At 53.0% G+C, this 24,117-nt stretch overlaps 2 protein-coding genes across 8 annotated transcripts in view; both read right to left on the bottom strand.

Annotated features, from left to right (window-relative positions):
• Positions 1-4,983: 4,983 nt before the first annotated feature.
• On the bottom strand, positions 4,984-9,670 carry Foxj1 (forkhead box J1). Its single transcript, XM_020159361.2, has 3 exons — positions 9,544-9,670; positions 8,335-8,998; positions 4,984-6,708 (listed from the first exon to the last, which is right to left on the bottom strand). The coding sequence occupies exons 2-3, from the start codon at positions 8,830-8,832 to the stop codon at positions 5,941-5,943; spliced, it is 1,266 nt and encodes a 421-aa protein (XP_020014950.2). The 5' UTR covers positions 8,833-8,998; positions 9,544-9,670; the 3' UTR covers positions 4,984-5,940.
• A 1,132-nt stretch (positions 9,671-10,802) lies between these two features.
• Rnf157 (ring finger protein 157) overlaps positions 10,803-24,117 on the bottom strand; it is a 73,620-nt gene continuing 60,305 nt past the window's right edge. For 2 of the 7 annotated variants that reach the window (XM_020159358.2, XM_074045078.1), the window contains 6 exons: positions 22,650-22,761; positions 22,061-22,233; positions 21,550-21,615; positions 20,640-20,688; positions 18,825-18,935; positions 10,803-13,490 (listed from right to left, as the gene is read on the bottom strand). In XM_020159358.2, the coding sequence (XP_020014947.2) occupies positions 13,366-13,490; positions 18,825-18,935; positions 20,640-20,688; positions 21,550-21,615; positions 22,061-22,233; positions 22,650-22,761 (636 nt within the window). In that variant the 3' untranslated portion in view covers positions 10,803-13,365. Of the gene's footprint in view, positions 13,491-15,198; positions 15,240-18,824; positions 18,936-20,639; positions 20,689-21,549; positions 21,616-22,060; positions 22,234-22,649; positions 22,762-24,117 lie in introns of those variants that run through there. The other 5 variants (XM_020159359.2, XM_074045079.1, XM_074045080.1 and 2 more) reach the window with 5 other exon arrangements.

Below are 24,117 nucleotides of genomic sequence, written 5' to 3'. Positions count from 1 at the left end.
TTTGGATGGATTAATAAAAGAGGTTGAGGGGCCTTGAATGCTGATTTCCCTACACCACCCTGCCTCTTGTCTTTCTGTGGTTCCCACTCCTTCTCAGGACCAATTAGGACCTAGCCCCAGGGGAACTGGAGACTAGAAGGAGCAGGTGAAAATGAAGCCCTCGCTCCCTCCTCCTCCCTCCTTCCCTCCATTCCTTCATCCTTGCCCAGTCTTCCACAAATCCCAGGCCGGGCAGCCACAGTCAGCATTCAAGGCCCCTATTGCCTCTTTCACAGGTGAGGAGCCCAAATCCACAAGGTCAACAAACAGGCCTCTTCCTTTCTTCCACAACAAGCAGCATGGGGCTCACCTTCAAGTTCTCCCTGGGCCTGGAATGGCCTTGTCCCAGCCTCCAGGGCTTCAGGAATGTCCCTAGCCCAGTGCCCTGAGAACCCTTTGGTGTTGACTATCCAGAGTGTTTCGCCAAGGCTCCTTTGTTATTTTTCGTTCTTTTATTGATCTGCCAGCCAGCACATTCATCCACCCATTCATTCATTCAATAAATACTCAACAAGTTGGCTGCTGTGTTTGATGCTTCAAATGTAGGAATGAACAGGAGACAGGTAGGTTGTCTGTCCCTATCTGCAGACTTGCAGACGTGAGAGACTTGTCACTCAGAGGCAAGGTCTGTATCCCTCTCTGCCCTCCTTGCCCCATCCCTGCCCAGCTCAGACCCAGTTCACTTAGGGCAAGCTGGAGGGGCACTATGATGCTATGTGGGGTAGGACTTGGTGCCAGAGTGAGGCTGGAGGGAGGCAGGGCAGCCTGGGGGCAGGGCCACAGGTCCATAGGTGGCTTGGTGAGGGGAGAACAGTTGGCAGCTTCCCAGCCTCTGCTTAATTCCCTGGGCAAACAGCAGCACTGGGAGGGCTGCCCATGGCTTGGGGCTTCAAAAGGCCCTGGGGGCGGGGTGGGCTGCTGGGGAGGGTGCAGCAGCAGCAGGCCCTCTCCAGTTCCTGGAACTCTTGCTGTCCTGGACTCAGCAGAGTTTTTGCCTTCCAAGGGGAAAGAGGGCCTGAGGCTCTGAAGGTGGGCCCTGCCCTTAGAACAGAGTGATGTGGCCTAAGGGGCAGGTGGGGCCCATCAGTGAAGGACTGCAGGGAACCTGAAGGTGCCAGCAGGGTGGCTTTAGGCCCTGTCTTCCGCCTGTGGTTACTGAATGTCCCATCTACCCCTCATCTCTCCTTGTCTCCTGGTCAACTCAGGCTGGTGGACTTCTGGGGGACCATGTCCTTCCAGCTAGTGTCTGTCCCTGCCCCTCTCCCCCACTCTGCTCCTGATGCACACAGGAAATGTTCAGGCCCCAGCTTGCCCACCTGTCGAGGTGGCTCTGACCTGTCCCACCTAGGAGCAGTAGAGCGAGATGGACACACATGCCCTGGGAGGAAGGCTGCGCCCCCAGGACTTCTATGTGCTATATTCCCTGCCCTGCTGCTTCCCAGTCAGCACATCCCCCGCATGAGTGGCCTCTCACAGCCCCCTCCCCTGCCCTACTTCTTCCCCTTCCATATCACCTGTGTTTTCCAACTCCTCACACAAGAATGTATCAGCAGGACCTGGGCCACTGTCCCACCCACTGTTAACAACGCCCATTTCCCCACCAGGACAGGCCCAGGCCTGCCCCCAAGGGGCCAGCCAGCTGCTCCCTGCCAGAGTCCAAATACACCTGTTTACCTTTGGGCCTCAGCCCAGGATGGAGTTGCTCCTGACTCCTGATCTCCCCACCCTCCCCCACTCCTCCATCACTTCCTGCCCCCCAGTTCTCCCTCTTCTTGTGCAAGGAAGCTGGGTCCCTGTTAACCTGGTGTTGGGGGTGGGCACTGATTCCTACTTAAGGTCTAGTTCTGCTCTGCAGGAGCTTTGACTCCTTTGGTCCAGGAAAACAAAATAAAGAGCAAGACTAGGGCTATTGGGGAGGGGGGACTAGGCTTTCAGACCTGAGAGTCATTGGACCCCAAGGTTGCTTGTCCTGTAGAACAGGAAATGCTCCGGGCAGGGAAGAGGAGGCCTTCAAGGTGCAAGCTCCTAGCCCTTCTTCTCCCCTTCTGCTGTGGAGTTCCTGGGGGGACTCTTGGGGGAGGGAGGAAGGGGATAGGAGGTGGCTTACTCTTGATACATAAGAATGAAGTTGGTTCAGAACTGGTCATCTCATTCTGTAACCAGAGTTCTAGGCTAGAGGCCCAATTTCAAGGGTTCCACATGTCAAGTCCAGCCATTCACCCCAGTACACCAAGGGATGAGTAATGGTGAAGGGCAGGTAAAGGAGGTTTATTAGGTGTCATGGGCACACCAAGGACAGAGTAAAGTAAGCACTTCAGCCCGTCTTCTGGGCACAGACAGGAGCTTTAGATTAAAACAGAGGAAGAACAGGGTGAGGGAGAGAGGCATGCAAACCTGAACAGTCCCAGGCAAAGCATGGCCTGCTTGGTCATTATCTCAGCTCTGGTTCAGCTAGGGGATCCAGAGAAGTTATCACTGTCACCAGTTGAAGGGGGGCACTTTGGTCTCCAGGAGATGATTCCTCCTGCTCCAGGGTGCAGCCTCCTCATTACAGGTGGCTGCCTTCATTTGGGGATGGTCTGTCCTGTGATGGCTCTGCTGTTCCTTTCTTTGGGGGGGCAGTTTCTGTCCCTTGTTGTAAAGATGTTATTGATTGGTCCTGTCCTTTCTGGAACCCGAGGTGAGTGCAGGAGAGAGACTCAGAGCAAAAGAGACGGACACAACATGGAGGCAGAGATGCCAGGCTGTTCTCCTGCTTCTTCTAGTTAATTTGTGGATGCGGGTGAGGTCAGTGTGTTTTAGCAAAAGCAGTTTCTAATTATCTGTTTTAAACCTGCTCAGAGAACTTGGGTCATGAGATCAAAGCCACACTGCTCAAAAGAGGCAGGGCATAAAAGGCATGGGTGATTTTTGACTGTGATGCTGTCACAGAGAGGTGCTTTATTGGGGCAACTTGCACAGTTTGGACAGGTTCTGTTGACTGGATGGGATTATCAGGCCACTAATAAAGTCCTCATTCTGATGGCTTTACTAGGGTTACAGAGCTGCATCCTTGTATTAGGAAGATACTCACTGAAGTGTTTAGTGGCAATGAGGTGTCATGTTTGCAACTGGTGAATGATGTAAAGCATATTTTGGTTGGGATTATACTGAACCAATAAATTAAATGAATGAGGCAATTTTTTTTTTTAAGAAAAAGTCACCTTGCTGAGGGGCAGAGCAGGGATGCTGCTGTGTGCTGACTCGAAGACTTATGCTCCCCCACTCCAGAGCTGTATGCTGAAAGGGTCATGAAACGTTCTTCTGAGCCCCTTCTCTTGGGGCAGCACTGGTAGAATCTGGGGATTGCTAAGAAATGTACTGACGCTGGGGCCCACTAGAGATTCTGGTCTGATTGGCCGTGGTTCGGACTCATCATCAGGGTTTTCAGGAGTGCAGCCAAGGGCACACCTTGCTTTGCTCTGCTTTTTTGGCCTAGTGGTCATCCAGGGGGTGGTTCCGCTTGCCCCTGACATTGTCCCTCTTCCTCCCAACATGGGCCTGGAGCAGGCAGTGACATGCCCCACTGTCAATCCAGGATTTTCTCATCTTGGCCAGGGATGGAAACCCATCTTGGCAGTGAAGAAGGCTGGAGCCCCTTGTTCCCCTGATGCTGTGGTCCATGGAGAGGAATGGGGTAGAGAGAGAAGGGGAGGTGTCAGAGTGGAGGCTTTGCTGGGGAAGCCCCATCTATGTGATTTGTGCTGGGATGGGCTGGCTAGCTTCTGGACTCAGTAAGCCCCCTCCCTAACCCCACCCAATCCTGCAGTATGTGTGCTCTTCTGGAATATTTGTAATAATTAGCAAATGAAAGCAGCAAGTTTAGCTAGCAGAATGCCAGGTTGGCCTACAGCCAGACTTGAGGACAGAGAAAGAAAGAAACACGGGGAGAAAGGGGTTGGTGGGAAGCTGGGCAGGATGGCTCCAGCAACATTCCTCTCATTTGTACCTCTATGTGTGTGTGTGTGTGTGTACCTCTATGTGTGTGTCTGTGTGTACCTCTGTGTGTGCGTGTATGTTCATGTTCCATGCACATGTGCTCATGTGTGTATGATAGCTGTTCACAGGGAGGGGCTAAGCGTCAGAGAGGGTGTATGTGGGATTGGTTGGGGGCTGGATAGAGAAGTGGATCCCATGCAAACCTAGGGTGGGTGGGGGGATCGAAAGGTGTTGGTTCTTACCTAGGCACATGTTCTGTGCCTCAGTTTCTCCATCAGAACTCTGATAGTTTGGTCCCTTGCACTGGTCTCTGTCAGTGTGAGTGGGGGAAGAAGGTCTGAATACCCGGCTCCCACTTCCTGGTGGCCTTCCTCCTCCAGAAGCCTGCACTGGGCTGGGCCTGGTAAACATACCAGAGTGGGAAGTGGGGCCCTGGGGCTGGGGCCTTCTGACCTCACACCCTGTCACTCCAGGAGATGACCAAAGGAGGGAGGTGCTGGAAACAGGCCCAGGCCAGGGATGCAGACTTGGGCAGGCGAGTCTGGGCAGGCCCTCATGGTAGGGGATGTCGTGAATCTGGGCACACTGGCCTTTGTGAGTCCCTGGGGCCAGACAGGGTGTACCTCCTCACATGCCTCCTGCTCCCCCAGGGCTCTGGGCACAGCTCTTCCCATCACACAGACAGAAGCACTGAGGTCAAGGTTGCAGAGAACTTCCTGAGAGCAGCTTCTCAGTCCCTCCCTTGGGGACACTGAGGTTGTGGGGAGTTCACCATGGGTCCCTCTGCAGGCCCTCACTGCTCCCCCATCTTCTTCCAGGCCATTCTCCCTCAGCATCAAGAAGTGCTTCACCTCACCCCCCCAAAACAGACTCTTGCCTTTTCAGAAGAAAGCTCTGAAGACCATGTTGATTTTTCAAAATTTTATTTTTAAAAATTTTTTATTGTAAATAACTTTTCATGAAAAATGTTAAAGTTGCCCCATGTGGAGGGTGGATACAGGTGGCATCCTCAGGGATCAGGGTAGAGCGAGACCCCATCCCCCAAGTGCAGGCAGGGGCATGGGGCTGCCCCTTTCCTGGTCCTGGTGGTTCCAGCAAGCTGGGTGTCCCTCCCAGTTAAGTCTCAGCTACACTACACTCACTACATTAGTCTGTCGGTCCCCCCCACCTCCCTGCAGCTTGGCTACCCCTGCCCAACCCCCCCCAAAACCCCCAACTTCCTGCCAATCTTAAATCGGGGTCAAAGATAAGGGATTTGCATCCTCAGCCCCACCCCTGGGGATGCAGCCAGTTGAAGATCCCAGAAGCCCTAGAGAACATACTGCCCCCCTTGGCGCCCCCACCTCATTTCTGCCTCCTCTCTGCTCCCCTCCCCCAGTCCATCACCAGCCACGTTCCTCTCTACTACTGCAGCCCTGGCCCCAGGGGAGGTTCTGCCAGGAGAGGCCTCTAGGGGGTTAATTTGCTGTCACCTAATTAGCATTTGTTGTACTTGGGAACTTTCTCTGGATTGAGACCTGGGGAAGCAGGAGGGAGTGGGTGAGGTGGCAAAGCGAAGGTGCTCTAGGGAGGGCCCTGTTCTGTTCCTCCCCAGCCCGGCTGGGCTCCTCCAGCCCTCAGCTCGCAAGGTGCAGGGCCGTTTACCCTGTTCCTGGGGTGGAGACATGCGGGTGAATGAAACACTGTGTGTATGTGGGGGCTGATGGGGGAGGCAGCAATTCTGGTCCTGGACCCCAAGTTCTCAGCCTCCTGGGCTTGAATCTGAGGACATCCCAGGCTGGCAGCAGTGTGGTCTCATGAAGCCAGCCTCAGGAGACCTGGCCCAGCCCCTGCCTGGGAGGTGGGGTATCCATGGGCCTGTGTTGGGGGGCAGTCTGGGCCCTGAGTTGGGCACTGTCTGGAGGTGGGGCAGGGTCTGGCCTCTTACAAGAAGGCACCCACACTGGCCCAGTCCTGCAGGTCAGCGGCCAGAGTGGCATCCCCAGCCTCAAAGAGGGGCTCTGGGGGCAGGCAGCCACTACCACTCTCCTCCCATGGATGCTGTAGGAAGGATGTGGCCAGGAAGGTCTCGTCGAAGTCCAGGCTGTCAGCAGCCTGCTCCACTGGAGGACCCCAGGTAGCAGGGCAGTCGATGTGGTGGCCGTGGACCGTGAGGTCCACATCGCCATGTGAGGCAGGGCTCAGCGGTGGACTTAGCTCCAGGGCCTCCAGTGTGCTCAGCTCCCCGCCCAGAGTGCCAGCCTCGAAGATGGCCTCCCAGTCAAAGTTGCCTTTGAGGGGTTCCAGCTCACCCTGCTCCTCCTGGGTCAGCAGCAGGGTGCTGGAGGGCCGTAGGACCTTGGCCACCCGCTTGGGCAAGGGCTGTTTGCGCTTATGCCCGAGCCTGCCCTCGCCTGCCCCCCAGCCCGCCTCCCCTGTGGCCTCCTCAAACTCTTTCAGCAGCTGCTGGGCCTCGGTGTTCACCGTCAGTGGCCGGGCCCAGGGGGCAGTGCTGGGCTCCTGTGCGGCCTGGCGGGCAAAGGCAGGGTGGATGTGGACCGGGGGCAGCCGCCGCTTCTTGAAGGCCCCGCTCAGCAGCCGCTCAGCGTACTGGGGGTCGATGCGCCAGAAGCCCCCCTTGCCTGGTTCATCCTTCTCCCGAGGCACTTTGATGAAGCACTTGTTCAAGGACAGGTTGTGGCGGATGGAATTCTGGGCATCGGGAGAAAGCGAGAGAAAAAGAACTGTTAGACAGGGGACTATGGTAATGGAGTGGCACCCAGTGCTCCTGCAAGCTGTCCCCCCACCTTCTCTCCAACGGGGAGAAGACAGACCCGCTGCCCTGACCAGGCGGCTGCAGCTCTGGGACACCAGCCACAGGGCACCGGGAGCCTGGAGTGCTGTCGGGGGCTTTTGTTCTCTGTTGCTGGGATATCTGCCTGCTCAGTCATCCGAGCTTTGAGCTGCAGGGTGGCTCTCAGTGCCACCCCAGTCGCTTGCCCTCCCTCCCTTATCCTGTTGCTTGTGGTTCCTGGCCAAAGCCCTAGGCTCCCCCACGGCCTGGACTGCCATCTCCCTCTGCCTGGCTGGCGCTCTGTTTGTGAAGTGAGTGAATAGGTCAGGGGAGGGGGTTGGGTGACCAAGGGTTGTGTGTGTGTGTGTGCGTGTGTGTGTGCGCGTGTGCGTGTGCATGTGTAGGGATGTGGGGTGGGGGAGTCTGGTGACTCCTTGTTTGTTGAGACAGCTGCTGGCCTGCGCCTTCACCCCCCATAGCACTCTCTTCCAACCCCAGGCTCAGTTGATTATTACCCAGCCAAGAGCATAGGGCTCAGTAAATGACTGGGGGCCAGAGCTGCACAGGCCTAGGGGTGGGAGTATGTGGGGGTCTTCTAACCCAGAGCCTGGGTCATTTAGAATGATTTGGGACTTTGGGTTCTTTGGGTGCCCTGGTTAAGAGTGGGTATCCTTAGGCCTCTGCCTCCAACTAGCCCTGGATCCTGTTCATCAAAGACTCTGAGGGTCATGTCTACTCAGCCTCAAACCCACCATCCTCCTGCCCTATGCGTTCTTAGGTGCTTAATTTTATCCAAACAATGCTGGAGGTCAGGGGTCCAGGCTGGGACAGCAGGGCAGGTGGGTGGACAGCACCCCCAGCAAGGCTGGCATGTTTACACCGTGGCCTGGGCCCCTTGGCTGCTCTGTGCCAGGTTCCCGAGACTTGGAACATGAACCCAGAGCAGCAGGCAGAGCCCCTGTGGAAAGCACCTGGCTCAGGTAATTGTCCCCCCAGGGAGGCTGGCTGCCAAGGAAGGGGGAGTGGAGGCAGGAAACTGGGTATGGGTTGAAGTGGGGCTGAGACCGACTTTGGGAATGCTCCCTCACCCTCCACTAGAGCAACAGAGCTTCACACCCCTGCTCTCCTCTCCAACCAACTGCAAAGGGCCAGGATGGCAGAGCCTGGCAGGGAAGCCACCTCTCTTCCATTTCTGAGTCTGGCGCTGACAAACTGTCCTGGTGCAGTTTGTCTAGGAATTCTAGGACTTGGGACAAGAATCTGCTCCCAGTCTATCACCTCCCCAGGAGACCACACTGGGCCTGCTGGATGAGTGAGTTCCTTCCCTTCAACGTCTGCACCACCCGTAAAACCCTCTGTGCTCGTGTCTTCCCTGCCTCTCTGCAAGTCAAAGGAGGGGCAGTTCCAAGAACTGGGCTCCTTCGAGAACCTTGGCAGCTGCCTCCCAAGGGGTCCTTGGCCTTGCAGATGTGGGAAGAGTCCGGTGCAGGGCTGGAGGAGGGAGTAGGGAGGGAGGGAGCGGCCACAGCCCGTGCCTCCCCTACCTGCCAGGTGGGATCAGCATGGCGGAAGTAGCAGAAGTTGTCCGTGATCCACTTGTAGATGGCCGACAGGGTGATCTTGGTGGCCTTGCTGGCCTGCATGGCCATGCAAATGAGAGTGGCATACGAGTAAGGCGGCTTTACGTGCGGGTTGGTGGTGTAGTCCACGTCGTCGGGGGGCGGGGCCTGCAGCCCCGGGGGCGCGCTCCGCGACGTGCACGACGATGTGGGTTTGCCAGGTGTGTGCGGCTGCCCCAGGCAGGCGGGGTCTGCCGCCAAGGGGGACCCGGGCGCCACCGAGCCTGGCACCTGGTGGTAGCCGTGGGGGTCGGTGCCCCCCGGGGGCAGGGTGGGAGCCTTGGCGTTGAGGATGGAGAATTCCTGCAGCCACTGCAGGCTGGTCAGGCTGTCATCCAGGGCGTCGGGCTCCTCCAGGCTGCGATCCGCACCAGCCTCCTCCGCCGACCCTGCTCCCGAGAGGCGCAGCCAGCTCTCCGCCATGTCTGCGGGGACTCTCCGAGGGGGCGGTCAACATCCACGGCCGGAGCCGGGTGGCCCGCCACGCTCTCCGCCCGCTGGCTCCCGCGGCTCCAGTTACACAGCCTCCCCGACTCGCACTTCCATTCCGCGACCCGGGGGTCGCCTCCTCCGAATACGAATGCGCGGCCTGCGGGACACGGCAGGAGCTGAGCACTCTTCCCGCACCCCCAAAGAGACGGGGTGGCGTGAAAGGGGAACCTGTTCCACATTCGTCCCCGCCGGGGGGGTTCCGAGAAACACGCAGTGTCCTCGGTCTGACCCCCCCCGCCGCTCCGCCCCCACCGTCCTTGTGCCCTTCGAGGTTTTATTGGCCACACGAGGGAAGAGGGTCGAGGATCGAGCAGCCGAGTCTATCCCTTTCTCCTGCAGAACAGGAAATCAGGACCCCTCCCTCTGCAACAAAAATGGAAGCGGGGCGAGAAGTCTGGGACGGTTGTACGACGGGGCGAGGGCGAGGGAGGTCGTCTGATCCTTAAAGGAGATATTAGGATGAGGGGTCCTGGTAAAGTATGGGAATAGGACAGAGTTATGGGGGAGAGGGCGGGAGCACGTTCCCCGAAACTCCTCGAATGTCAGTCCTTGTTCCTCCCATTTCTGTCGGGGACCGGTGGGAGAACAGGTTAGAACCGACGCCCTCTCTTCCCGTGGTCCGCAGCCCTCCCGGTCCCTTACCTGGCACAGAGCGCAGCCGGGCCAGAAGAAAGTTCTGGAAGAAGTTCCTTCCACTCCCCGCGGTTCTCTGCCCTCAGCTCGAGGGCCACGCCAGCGCCCCTCGTCGCCCCCCCCGCCCGACGGCGCTTCTCTGAGTGCCCTCGGCCTGGGGACCGGCATTAAGTAGCCGCTCAGAAGGCTTCGCCTGCTGCCATGGCGACGCCCCGCCCCCATAAACAGCTTCCGCTGCTGCCATTGGCCCGCACGTCGCCAAGGAGACCGCGGGCCCGAGCTGCTGTCTCTGGCTGCAACTCTCTCCGAACTCCCTCCTTCTGCCGCGCTCTCCCGCGCCACCCAGCCCCCTACCCGCCACCGCGTCCTGGCTCGGTGCATTCCCGCCGGAGGGCCCCGCGCTGGGTCGGAGAAGCGCGCGACTGCCGCCCAAGGTCCCGGGAACTGCCACTCCCGCTTTGCCGTGTCCGGCTTTGGGCTGCTCCGAGGTGTCGACGGTTCCTGGGACTCAGTCCCGGGCCCTGGATGCCAAGGCTGGGCGCCCGCTCAGCCTCGGGAACCGTGACCTTGGGGTTTTCTTTCCTCCCATCTGGGCTGCAAGTGACACTTTCTCATGTTTCTGCGGCCTTTCCCTCGCTCCCGACCCTGAGAATCTCCTCCGTGCCTGCAGGCAGGTCTGACTCTCCGATGCCACCTGCCGCTCACATTCGCAGAAACGGCCACACAGCTCGCAGACACACCAAGGCGGGTAGGGTAAACCAGCAGCTCCCGGTAAGCAGCTCCCTCCCTTCCCCTATCCTGCCAAAGCTCCCGGAAGCTGGCATTCCAGAGGCTTCTTCAGAGGTCCTCTCCCAGCCAGCGGAGGAAGCAGTCACAGACTTGCCAAATTCTCTCAGCGAGGTCATTTTGTCATGTTAATTTCACCAACCTTTAAGTGAGGAACCAAGACTACCGGGACACTGGCCCTCCCTTCTCTGATCTCCCTACTGTCACCAGCTTTCCTGCTCTTTAATTATTGAGGAGCTGCAGTGTTGGGAGTTCTCCGGTTTAAGGCAGCTGTACAGGGAGGGACAGGCTCTGCCCAGGAATGAAGCTGAGGGCTGGAGGCCTTGTGCCCAGAAGATCAGGCAAAATGCCAGGCAGTGGGCTCCCACCCAGGAGCATGCCTTTCTCTCCACCTTGTCTCTCCTGCTTCTCCACCTCAAGATCCTGAGTAAAAATACTAGCACCTGAGCTATTCCAACTGAAACTTTCACAAAGAAGCCCACTTTGCAGTTAACAGCTTTCCTTCCCTTATAAACAGTTTTATTCATTTTTAAGAATCATGCAGCAATCCATAAATATTGCATCCTTAATGTCTCCACTGTAGTGTCCACATGTGTACTCCAGGAAGCGTGAGGGGTACACAGATGGCACAAACAGCACACACATGTATACGTTTGCACACCCAGGTGTGCAGACCCTAAAGCAAAGTGACCAACAGCATGGCAACATCAAACATGTGGATGTTGACCTGGCTCCCCAGTAAGCCAGCTCAGTGTTTGGGTCTGTGCCCAGGAGGTGCCCCAGTGCAGGGTATAAACTCTGGTGGGATGGAACTGGTAGAAGGCAAAAAGGCTTTGTGAGGAAACCAAGATCACTGCAGCAACCCTGTACTAGAGAGCACAGACAGTGTGGCAAGGAGCCACAGGGCCCTCATTCTGTGCCCACTAGGAGAAGCCAGATCCCATTCCACTCTCTGGGCAAATGCTGACAGGTGGCTGTCTCTGTGATAGGCTGGGGTGGGAGAGTGACAGCTGATTTGTCCCGGATCAGGCTGATTGAGGCCCATCCTATGAATGGGCTATCTCTGCTTGCCATAAGCTAAATGAGAATGGTGGGGCGGGGTGGTGGTGGTGTCCGGGACTGAGAAAGGCAGAGTAAAGGGCACTGTAACCTAGGTGTGTCTTGGTTATGGAGCTGAGGCCAACCTAGGAGAGGACAGAACACTTGCTGTGAAGGTGGGATGGGCTGACCTTAGTGGCTTCCTCTGTGTTCCTGGCTGCTATTTACCTAACTCTCCTTCATCCTTGTTACTTCCTCCATCCTCCTGGGTCACACCATACTGTGAACACTGCCTGCCTACTTACTGCCTGCTGGGTAAGGAGGTGGATCTTTGTGCCATCATCCCAGGCTAAGGGAACCTCCTTGTTGCCTGGTGCTTCAGGAGCTCATACTTTAAGGAAATCAGGAAGTGGGGTTATTGCTCATCTTATACTGCTTTAAATCTTAAGTGTATGAGAAGGGTTGTCAGAATGTTGGGGGAAAGAAAGGACATCACATGGGGTTTGAGAAAGCAGAGTGCACTGACTATTTAGGAAGGGTGGACATGGCTTGGCTTATTGTATCTCAGGCAGAACTGCAAGCTCCAACAGGTAGTGTGACAGTCACTATACTCCTGACCTCTGCAGCCACACAAAAGGTGCAAAGGCCCCCTTGGCACTGGGCTTTTTTGGAAAGCTTTTCTAGGGTAACAGTCATAAATCCTAAGACTCAGTGGAATAGCCTAAGGCTCTCCCACTTCTCACCCTTACAATTAATTGCTTCTAATTCTGCTTCCTAGGCAATCTCATGTCTGCTAAACAACTGCCTTTTCCAAAAGCTAGTGACGAGGCATCAACCCAAGGGCCATGTGGAATTCATTCAGATGAAAGCAGTGTGACACCTAGTAACTTCTAGGTCAGCCTTGTTCTTATAGGGTTTGGATGCTGACTGGTACTGTTTCCTAAGTTGATGACCCTATGGGAGGCTCTATCTCTTCTTTTGCCTATCATGCACATATCTGGAAGGCAGGGGAGCAGTACATCTAGGGTAGAGATAAAGGCCCCAACTCAACTCCTGCCTCTGGCTCCCTGGCCACACTGCCTCTGGCTCCAGGCTCCTGCCTGGACTTAGCTCAGGGCTCACTACCATTTCCTTTGGTGATCCTGGCCTACACATCTTTTAGCCTATTTCTTCAGCTATTAAGAAAAGGGGTGGAGACAGGGCAGTAGGGTTAACCCCCTCCACCCCCTCCCGCCACCAGCTACAGTGAAGATGAAATACAACGTTCAACACCCCTAGCATTGTACACGCAGAGGTGGTCCAGAAATGCGCTTCTTTGTGATGCCGCCTCTGGATGGAGCCCCAGGCCTTCTTCACGAAGAGAAGGCCTCATATTTGGGGCTCTTTCCACAGCAGACAGGCACCTGAGGCTCAGGAGACCAGCTCTGCTACCAAAAGAAAGTACTGGTTTTCAACCCACACTTTGGTTGCTGCCATCTCTCCCGTCCTTGAGAAAGTGGCTCCTGGTGCTTTGGAAGGGAAAGTCCATACAGAGTCAACATGGCCCTCCCTTCTCACAGGAGCCATGCCCCAACCACCCCAAACTGGAGGTTTTGAATTGGTTATGGTGTGCCAGAGATTAGAAACTTCCAGATGGGTGTCTGTAACAAAGCTGCCCAAATTCTTGAATCTGCATGGCCTACCCACCCCTAAGGAGAAAAGATGTTAAGAAACACACAGCCTCTGGCCCTCTGTTCCACCTGCCAACTAGGTTCAGCAGGTGCAGGCCAGTCTCTGTGAAGGGTCTCAGGAGCTATAGTTCAGAACTTCTGTTTTCTTCTGTGAGGGCAAGGATGGCAGTTATAGGAGATGAGGCTGGGAGAAGAGCAGGCTGAACTCCATGTCCAGCTTTCACTTGAGTATAAAGTCCACACGTGTCTTGCTGAGGATGCCCAGGAGGCCAGTGGTCCAGTGAGGATGTATGGAATGCAGGGCAGGAGGGGAGCCTGGGTACAGGGGTGGGCACTCTCAGACAGCCAAAGGACCCCACATGCTGGGCCTGTTCTCCTCAGGGTCCTCCAGGCTGCTGGATGATAAGCGCCGGCACTGGGGGTTCCAACAACTGACAATGTTGTCATCAGCCTGCCAGGTACCTGGAGAAGAGAAAATGAAGGTTACAGGAGCCAGACCTTAGACCAAGTCCACATGGCAGTCCAGTGGGGCAGCATGGGAACTGGACATGGAAGCTCTTGCAGGATGCATGTGACGTGAAACTCAAGTGTGCAAGTCACAGTGCCTGAGAGGAGGAATGGGGAGAAGTAGAAGCCAACATACATGCAGGGTTGTACAGTCACTGTATAGTTAGGCTAGGTACAGTCCCTGCCACCATGCCATGGACACAGAGGGACACAACAAGATGTTCCTTATTTGAGAACTGACCCTAGTTTGAGAACTCCTTTTGCATTTTAATTATTTGGTTCTGAAGTTTGCCTATACGGTATATGGACAAGGAAACTAGGTCTAGCTGAGTTGTTTCCTCCAGGGCAGGAGCAAGTAGAGAGGAACAAGAGCACCTTGGCCCAAAGCCCGTGTGTGTGTGTGTGTGTGTGTGTGTGTGTGTGTGTGTGTGTGTGTGTGTGTGTGTGTGTGTGGTGGGGGCAGGAAGGCTGGTCACCCAGGGACAAAGAGCCTTGGGTAGGAGAACATGTGATGCTCCAGCACCCCTCCCCCATGTCACTGTTTTTCATCTCTGCTGGTACCTGAGCAACTGCTGGTGCTATCAACTCAGGGAGCCATAAGGTCCCATAGGTGCCACCTACTGCATTCATCTTTCTCCCCCAAGTAAGTGGCTGCCCCTGTGCCTAGACTGGAAAGTCATTCCTGGTGCCTATTTGCTTTATGTTCTGCATCCAATCCACCAGCACCTCCTGTCTGTCCACACTTTGGTAAGTCACTTTCCTTCATCAAATGGGAGGCGAGTGTGAGGACTGCAGGAAGTCATGTACGAGTATGCTGAGCAGAGTACCTGACTCACAGAATGTGCTCAGTAACCAGTACCCCCAGGCTTTGCTGAGGCCATTCTCAGGTCTCTCTTTAATGGTCCTCCAGCTAGCAGGTGGGTTTTCCTTGGTTCATTCCCTTCAGGGTAGTGACAGTGCTTCTTCTGTGAGCAAAGGCAGAGCCTTGGCCATCTCCACCTTCAAGATGAAGCCAACTCCAGGGGTTAAGGAAGAAGGGTCATCCTGTGGGCCCTGTGGTCTCTCCTCACAATGCACACAGAAAGATCCCACATGCTCCCCAGCAGCCTGAACCCCACTCTCTTCCCCACTCTGTGGAAGTTGTGGTCTTTCACTCCTCCATCAGACACAAGCTCCTCCTGCAGGGGCCATGGCATACGCATTGTTGCACCCCAGAGCCCAGCAAGGTGCCTGGCTCACCAGGGGTTCCTTTGGAGGATGAATATGGTCCTGAGGCCACTCACACATGGACAGGGTCAGCTTCAGGTCTGGCCAACCTAAGACATCAAGTTTTTAATGGCATATACACTAGGATGAAACAGGTATCAGCTGCTCTTTCCCCCTAAATGTCCTGGCAAGGTAATCCATCCTGAAGCCATAGTAATGGTCTCTGGTGGTAGTGCCTAGGGAGGGAAAGGAGGAACAGGAAGGCCTCATGGCCTTTCACACCCAAACTACCCAGGGGATCTCCACTCCCTAGGTTATGAGTCAAAGGTGCTTCTTCCCCTCTGAGGGTAGCACTTTGAGTGCTGGAAGGAATATCAAGGTAATATGGTCTGTTCAGTTAGAAACCACAAATAAAATGAGTTGCTTGTTCATTTATATAGTTTGGTAGATGTCATACCTATTCCTCAATGTTTATGGGGCAGGACTCCGGAACTGCGGCTGTTCAGTAGGAAAGACCAAAAGCAAATGGTAAACAAGAGAGAAGACACACATGCATGCACACACAAATAAAAACAGCAGCCGCCATATTACCACCACCACCACCACCGCACACCAGCACATCATGAGATGCACTGCAACTTGAGAGGTTGCCCGGGAGGGCTGTCCTGACCAAATTCACAGGACTCCTTGTACAAACTCTTACTATCGCAGAAGCCTTAGCCAGGGCTTCCAATAAAGTCTGTGGTGGGGGGAGACCGCAAGGGAGAATGAGGTGCTCTCTCCCCTGGAAAAATCCGAAGGGCCCACAGCAGTCCTGCTCCGAGAGTGGCCTTGCAGCTGAGCAGGGTGGGTGCTGAGGGGGACGTTCCCAGTGAGTGTGCCATCATGTCTGGCTGCATCCAGGCCCTCCAGCGAGAAAATGGAGCTCGGATACTTGCAATGCCTCCAGGGAGAGGGACAAAGACGCTTTCCATTCAATTCCCTTCTGGGGAATCAGAAATGGGTGAAGAGACCTCTAGAGGCAGATTTGGGGACACATTTATGAAGATATGGCATACTCTTTCCCTGCCTCTACCAAGCCACTGATGAAATGTAAGGGCTGTAACAGTTTAACTGTCTTTGCAGAGAGCTTAATTTGCATTTCCCTTATGTCCATGATGCGCATACTTCCGTTATAGCCTGGCGTCATGAGGCTTGAGGAGGACTGGACTAAACTTCACGTTTCCATAAGTACTTTTAGATTTTATTGGATAGACCTATTCCTGTACAGTGCAGTCATTTAAAAATTGTGTTTATATTCCCTCTAATTCCCCAATTTATTCTTGCCTTTTCCTACCACATACACTTACCCTAGAGCCTTTTCCAGAATTATCTCTTGCTCCCATCACTCTCCTGCCATCTGTGTAATATTCTACCAAATTCCTTGGAACCACATTGACTTAGCATGGTCATCAGTTATTCTTACCAATTACACCTGTCACCTTAGACTCTCCACTTGGAGACCCTTTCAGGAACAATCTCAGAACATACCACCCCTAGTATGAAGAATCAGAAATCTACCTTCAGTCTTGGGGCTCCAGAAGACCTGGAAGCTTCTTAGGGAAAAGGGTCTGAAATGACATATTTGCCCTCTAAGACTTTCACAAGTGTAAGGAGTGGTGAGGATGAGTCTCTTGGCAGAGTGATGTGTGCATGGCCCAGGATTCAGGGAGAGTGCAGAGTGCCCTCCATTCCATATCAACCCTCCAGGAAGGGGGTGGCATCCACTTGAAGAGGGAAACAGACTCATGCAGAGACTGGGCATGTGAGAAGCAGTCTCAATGGAGAACTCTGCCCATAGAAACAGTGGGGAGCCAAATCAAATAGGGGTATCTCATAGTAGATAGAAGTTTGACCATATGATTATCAAGAGGCCCAGTTAGTCCATGGGACCTACCAAGTGGATTCTCCTGTCTTTGACCCAATAGATACTTTCAAAGAGTCTCACAGCACTTTTCTATCGGCAGAACCAGAGAGACATTTTGCCTGCAAGAGCCTTTGGACCTCTTTAAGTTTCCCTTATGCTGAGGACATAAGGGAAACTTAAAGGACTTGTACTTAAAGTAACCTGAATCCTTCTCCCAACAGCTGCCACAAACATTTGATTTCATGTCTGGCCAAACTTTGAACCCAGTTTAGTCTCAAAACCACTGGCTCTAGAAGTTACCCTAAGGAACTCTAGGGCTGCATTCCTCCTTCCTGAACTCACCACCCTCCCTCAAATCCACAAGTGGAATAGCTACAAGCAGGTTGGCTGGAGGGAGGTCAGAAGAAGCAGCAGAAAGAATAAGCTCATTTTCCACAGCACTGTTGGCTCAGTTCCCAGCAGCTCCCTCTGCCAAAATTAGGGCTGTGTTGGGAAGCCCTCGAGGGGAGAGGCTGGCCAGCAGAGAGCTGCCACAGAGACAAGCAGAGCTAGGCAGAGGCACCATCCTCACCCAACTACCAACCAAGGATGCCAGTTACAAAAAAAAGTTCTCCCATAAGCCTTGCCATTGAAGCATGCCCATGTTTGCTGAAAAGATATTAATGTAGTCTCACAATATTTTTTCTTGGAAAATCTTAGTATATTGAACATAGGCCCCTGCAGGTTAAGAAGTGAAACCTTGTCTAATCCCTAAGCGAGAGCCCTCAATGTGTACACGCCAGCAAGCTTGGTGTCGGGCTAAGTAAGGCAGGGAAGACGGTGCTGGCACAGAGTGAACATGAACTTTCACGCGAGTCAGATAACATATATGAGTTAAAAAAAATAAACAAACCAGACAGACGGATCTACATTTGGCAAAAGGACATGAAACACAAATGGACAGAAGCAAGGTCAGGAATGGGAAGGCAGGGAGTGAGTGTGCCCTGGTCCCCAGCAGCTCTGGTCCAGGCTTAACTGGGCAGGAGATGGCCATACAGATCAATGCCCTTCCACTATGCTCAGGTAGGAAGGAGGTGCACCCTGGGCCTGTGCAGGAAAAGCAGGCAAATTGATACTGTCCCTTGAGCCTTGCTGAAGGTTAAGAGGCCTGGGAGGTATCTTCAGGACAAACTAGAGAATGACAGAAGCACCCTTGGAAAGGCTGGAGAAAGCATATCCTGAGAATTCTGGCTTCCCCTGCCACAGGCTTGCATTGGGCCAGGGCCTGCTGGGACCGTATCTGGCACAGGCTAATGGAGAGTGGCAGCCACAGAAGGTCGTGTAGCTCCAACACCTCCAGCCACTTCGCTGAGCGAGTAAAGCACTGGACCCAGGAGTGGCTGTTCTGAAGCTGAAGCAGGTCTATCATTCAAGGACATTGGGAGGATTACAAACAGCACAGTGTGAAGACAATCTCTGCAGTGAAATCAGGAGGGGATATCTGACCAGTCCAGTAGGGCAAGACGTGGCTTTTAGGAAGCAGTTCTTGGAGCCCTTGACGGAGCACATGGAGGTCAGTGCTCAAATGTGATTAATCCTAGATTCAATTTGGTATCATGAAAAGGAATGAGGGTACTCTGACAACCCTGATCAAATTTAGAATTGGGGCTGCAGAGCGGACAGTCATCCCTGACTGCCTCTCCTTTGGGATCTAAATCTATTATATACACTGCAACTGCAACCTAAAGCTTGGCTCACAAAGTCTTTCTGATATTCTGTAAATATCCTCCGAGGAGCTAACGGTTCACTTTTAAAGGGCTCAGGCTATCTTTTCAAGACCTTCACAGGGAGGTGTTTGTTGCTGACTTTCTACTGATGAAAACAAGATAGGCCACCTGACACGTTACCTCCAGATCTTGATAGAGGGCTTATAGTTTGGCCAAATTGTAAGGAGAGGAATTTTTGCCCCTTTCTTCCTAACCCAGTATTCTCAGAGCAGAAGCTGCTTTTTAAATAAAGCTCAAGGACTCTCCTGAGGCCTTCTGACTTCTTCTCAGCAACTGGTCTCCAACATCTTAGCACACCCCAGGCCTTCTTGGCAGGAATGCAGGGCAGGAGACGAGTGTACCGAGGGAGAGCAAGGATAAGAGCAGAGGGATGTCTCCCACCAAGTTCATGTTCAGCAGACTGCCACTCACCAGGTAAGCAGACCTCAGAGCACAGCTTATTGTCCAGTGCTTTCACGCTTGCGATGTCAAAGTCATTGTTATTGTCACACTCCATACCTAGAAATGCGCATGTCCTCTGGCCTGTAACGGAGTTAATGCAGTTAGAGAGGGGCTGGCTGTTTTTCTCTACTTTGCTGTTCTTAAAATAAAAATTTTAAAGATGGAGACAAAAAAATCAAATCATATGTTAAAAAAAAGACAGTAAGTGGGTAAAGAGCAGACAAAAAGAGGACCAAGTTGTGTGGGCGTGTCTGGGTTCTCGCACCATCCTGATTTGTTTCCTTAGCCACTTTTGAGCCACTGTTCCCTAGTAAGTCAGATCACTGCAGAGGGCTGTGTGACACAGGCTTGACAGAGACCACTATGGAGAGCAGCTGCGCCCAGGCCAGGCCACTAACATTGTGGCTGACAGAAGCTGGAGAAAGCTGGGAGGGGCGGGGGGGGGGGGACGGTACCCTGCTCATGCCTGTGCTGTCTCAGGTGAAAGCAGGGTATATTTATGACCACAAGGCTCTGCAAAATAATGGACACATGAAACAACAACTAAAGGCCTTAGCTTCCATAATTTTGCATATCAAATCAGAATGATCGCATTCACAAAATTATGTTTTACTCTCTTCTGAGACTGAAGCTCTTATTTTGAGTATTTTTTTAGTAACTTCTCAGAAATCTGCACACATATGAGAAAGGAAGGGAAAGTTGCAGAAAGAAGTGATTTTTTTCAAGTTCCCCCTTTCTGCCTGGTGAAAAGGAGAGAAGCCCACTCCATGTGGGCTAGAGAGTGTCAGCTAGAAACAACCTGGCCCCCTGTACTTCTTAGAAGCAACTATTCTTCAGGGTAGTCATCCCCCAGGTGACTCTGGAGCCTTGGGTCCTGAAATCATCCACAGAAGAAGGGAAGCTTCAAGCCCTAGGCAGTGTGCAGGAGCAGGAAGGCCCGGCCTTGGTGCTGTCCTTTCCTTTAGGCTCTTGCCTGGCGGGAGCTGTCAAGTCTGCATGCAGACCCCTGCCAACCCAAAGCAATGGCCAATGCTAAAGCAGAAGCAACTAGATGACATCTGCTGGCGCAACTGCATCCAGGTCACAGCACAAATGTGCTACAGAGGTGGCCTAGAGCAGAGAGGGAAGGGAGCCTGGCTGCTGGGACTTGTTACTTCTCCAGCCCCATTTCTTTTTCCCTTGCCCTGAAGGGCGTTCTCTTCCAGCCTCACTGGAAACAAAACTCTTTCAACTGAAGACATAATGGAAAAGTCACGGTGAAGCCAGTCACTACCACAGCCTACGAAGTTCTTGACTAGGTTGAGCTGCTGCAGAAACTTGATGTTTCCTTCACCAGACCCTTAATGTGTCTGCTGCTGCCTGAAATCCCTCTCTTACATTTTCCCACTAAAGTAAAACCAGACAAGCTGCCAAATAGTCCTGCTTCTCCTCGTGGAAGACACTGTTCCTTCTCCTCCACCTGGGGCTGGAGAGCTGTAGCAAGAGGTGTGTGTGTGGCGGGGGAGTAGACAAGAAGCTTCAAGGCCTAACTGCACATGCAGAACCAGGTGTGTCTTTGACAGCATCACTGTCCTGACCTCCTGGGCTCTGAGTCCCAGGAAGAACTGGAGTGGTTAGTAAGGTTATTGATACCCTGTTTGCCTTGTTATACCATCAAGATGACAGCCTTTCCCCCAGTAGCCACACAGATGAGCACTCCCAAGTCCCAGCAATCCCCCTTTCTTTACCCCTTAGAGAATACTAAGGAAAGTAACAATACGAGGGGAGCAAAACCAGGTTTTTTACCATCTTCTTGCATGGGAGATCCATCTTCTTCCTCTATGACATCATTTCCCTAGGACAGAAGAAAGCCCTATGAGTCCACAAAGCAGTCAGATGAGTGAAATGATTGGCCAAATCATCCCTGTGGTGTCTAGCTCCAAGGCCTCTTGTCCATAGCACACATTTCCCTTCCCTGTTTAGCATAGCAAGGAGACCAGCAGAGGCTAGATTTGCCTATGGGGAACAGATCCAAGCTACACTGCAGGCATATACTCAGAATGATTTCTCAGGAATACCCTGTTAACAGCTTAGCTGATCCTGTTTCTCTAAGGTAGAAATAAAAGTTGTAAAATAAAAAAGCAAATTGTGAGATCATAAAACTTTTGGAAACCCTTTAGGTTCCCAAACACCATTTAGATCCTTTGAGAGGATCAGCCTCAGGAAAAGTGAAACCAAGGACTGTAAAACAATGTGTACACACTCTAGCCAAGGACTCCTCATCCTGAGCTGTAATATCATCTGCCACTGCCATGGGATCCTGGATAGGGTTCTGGGTGTGAGGGAAAGCAGAAATCTCTTCACTCAGGCCTGTTATGTGCCCCCGTGCCAGTGACCCAGTCACTCTGTGAAAATGCTCACTTAGATCCATTGGGCTAACACAGTTCCCAGGCCAAGGAAGGGTCTGGCACAGAAAGGTCCTTCTTGAACTTACTCCAACTGGATCACACTAGAACCAGTGTCCCCTAGGAACTGGATAGTACACAGGTCAGAGTATGAGGCTAATCTCACCTCTACGCACATTCCCCTTCTAAGTGATCTAGGTGTTGTCACCCAGAAAGCCTTCTTCAGACCTCCCACCCCACTGGCAACCCCAGCCAACTCCAGTAGTTCCTCTGGCTGCAGGAAAGGGCAGGGCTGTCTGCCATCCAGTTACCTCTGCATCCTGTTCTCCTGCTGGGAGGCCGACAAAGTTGCTATCTGGAGTCTCTGCTGGTATCCCCTACAAAAGAGCAACAAACCCAAAGGAAACAGTTATTACAGACTCTCCTGTCAACAAAGTCAAATCCAAGTCTTCTTCAGCACAAAGTTTGTGGCAGAGAGGAATCAGGTCTCTGGGAGTGCAGCCCACACTCCTGAATACCTGGGCTTGCAGCCACACCTGGCAGACCCTTTATTAGTAATAGTATTCTTTAGTGGCACTGGGGTTTGAAGTTAGGGCCTCAGGCTCTTGAGCCACTCTGCCAGTGTGGCCCTGATGGGTTTTCTCAAGATAAGGTCTCACTAACTATTTGCCCCGGGGCTGGCTTCAAACTACAATCATACTGATCTCTGCTAGGGTTACAGGCATGAGCCACTGGCACCCAGTTTGGCAGACCCTTTTTTAAGCTACCTTGGACACATCGTGCAGAGCAGGAGCAGAGGTGATTCATGTGTACTTCCCTTACCTCGCCTTCTTCTGAGGGGGCTCGGCTGGCAGCCTGGGGGGAAGGGAGGGCCTCTTCGTCCTCTTCATTGCCAGGGGCAATGTAGGAGCCAGACATGGAGGACACAGTGTCAGTACTGATCTGGGAGGACGCCATGGACATGACTGACTGGGCCAGGCTGCTGCTGGCGGGGTCTGTGGAGACAGAGGTTGAAGGAAGGAGATGGGTCTGGCTAAAAGAGGAACAAAGCTTCATCCCTGCATTCAGGCCTCATCTTGTTCTCCTCTGAAAAAGGTTTAGACTTAGAGTTTCTCAAAATTCTGCTTCTCTATACTTTAATGCTCAGAGCTCAACCTAAGGGACTAGGAATGTGCTTCTCCCCACCACAGAATTAAGGAAACCTCATGATGGCAGAACTAGGACTAAGAGAAGGGCCCTCCCCTAGCTCCCTTAGGAGTACAAGTCCCCTTCCCTCTCCAGTGCGACCTGTTTAGTCACTAGCTCTGGATTCTCTTGCTGCTCCCATTCTCTGGATGAAGTGCCAGGACAGTTATGGCTGTTGACGAGGTAAGAAGAAGGACATGCAGCTGCTACCTGCTCCCTCATGTACCTTCTGGGGAGGAAATGGTAGAAGAGAGAGGAGTCCCTGTGCAAGACGACTGGTCAATAGCTCCTGAGGATGACAGGGTGAGGTTTTCACTTTCTGGAGTCATGCCACATTCCTAGGGGTGGAGGACACAACAGGACATGGAGTAAGCACTGCCTAAAATGTGGGAGGAAGGGGTAAGAGCAGAAGCAGGGAGGCTGGGCATGGTGGCTCATCCCTGTAACCCCAGCTACTCTGGAGGCAGATCAGGAGGATCTAGGTTTGAGGCAAGCACAGGCAAAAAGTCAGTGAAATCCTATTTAAATAAAAAAAAAAAAACCAAAAAAAAAGCTGGGTATGATTGTGGTGTTCCTGTCATCCCAGCTATAAGGGAAGCATACATAGGACAATTGTGGTCTGAGACTGGCCCCAGAAAAAAACACCCTATCTCAAGAATAACCTAAACAAAAAGGGCTGGGAATGTGGTTCAAGTGGTAGAGCACCTCCTAGCAAGAGGGAGGCCCTGAGTTTAAACACAAGTACCAGCAAAAAAAAAAAAAAAAAAAAAAGAAAGAAAGAAAAAAGCAAAGCAAGATCTGGGTAGAGAGTAGGAGGAAAGCGGACAAGAAAAAAGCAAAGCAAGATCTGGGTAGAGAGTAGGAGGAAAGAGGACACCTGAAGGGACAAGGACCCTTCCTCATGAATGTAAGTGACATGAGAGGTAGGGCTGCTGTCTATTCTGTCAGCACTCCTCTTCAGCCTTGGGCCTGGAGGGAACTGTCTCCCAGGGGAAATGCAAACTTCAGTCAGCACCTCCTGTCTGAGGCCCAGCATTTGCTGGGGCCACACAAAGACTGCAGCTCTGGTAACACAGGTCACCCAGCAGCTGTGACACAGGGATACCCCCGGTTTCCCCAGAATTATAAGAAACTTTCCTTTAGAAGGAAAAGAACACAGGGCCAGCAGGGGCCTCACTACCTGCAGGACATCCACATGGATGTCCAGTGAGCCTGTCCAATTGATCTGAAACAAACACCACCTCTGCTCCCATTCCCCACCTGTCAGTCACTCAGAACACAGCCTCACCACCACAGGCAATAGGGAATTCTGTGAATTTCTGTTCATGGCTCATTCCCTCTTCCCCAAGCAGGATTCTGTCATCTCAACTCACACCTGGGCTATGGAGCCATTTTCCCGGCTCTGCATTTCCTGGCTAACCAGGTCTGCCCATGTCTGTCAGGGGGGCCTGGTGAAGCAGAGCTCTCTCTGGATCCTTGGCCTGCTTCCAGCCTCTACCTGGATGTTTTTCTCTCCTTTCTTTCAGGTCTAAAAGGTTTCAACATTCAGTTCAAATGCTACTTATCTACAAACCTTTTTCTGGTTTCATCCACTTAATGAAAGCTTGCTCATCTCTGCTACTACAACACTTTATGACCTGTTTTGGGTCCTCTTCTTTTCTTTTTTTTTTTTGAGACACAGTTTCATTGTCACT

Source organism: Castor canadensis, chromosome 11 (genome assembly GCF_047511655.1).
Source record: "Castor canadensis chromosome 11, mCasCan1.hap1v2, whole genome shotgun sequence".
In the NCBI taxonomy this organism is placed as follows: Eukaryota; Metazoa; Chordata; class Mammalia; order Rodentia; family Castoridae; genus Castor; species Castor canadensis.
Note: the sequence above shows the minus strand (reverse complement) of the source record. Positions and strands in the feature narration are given on the sequence as shown.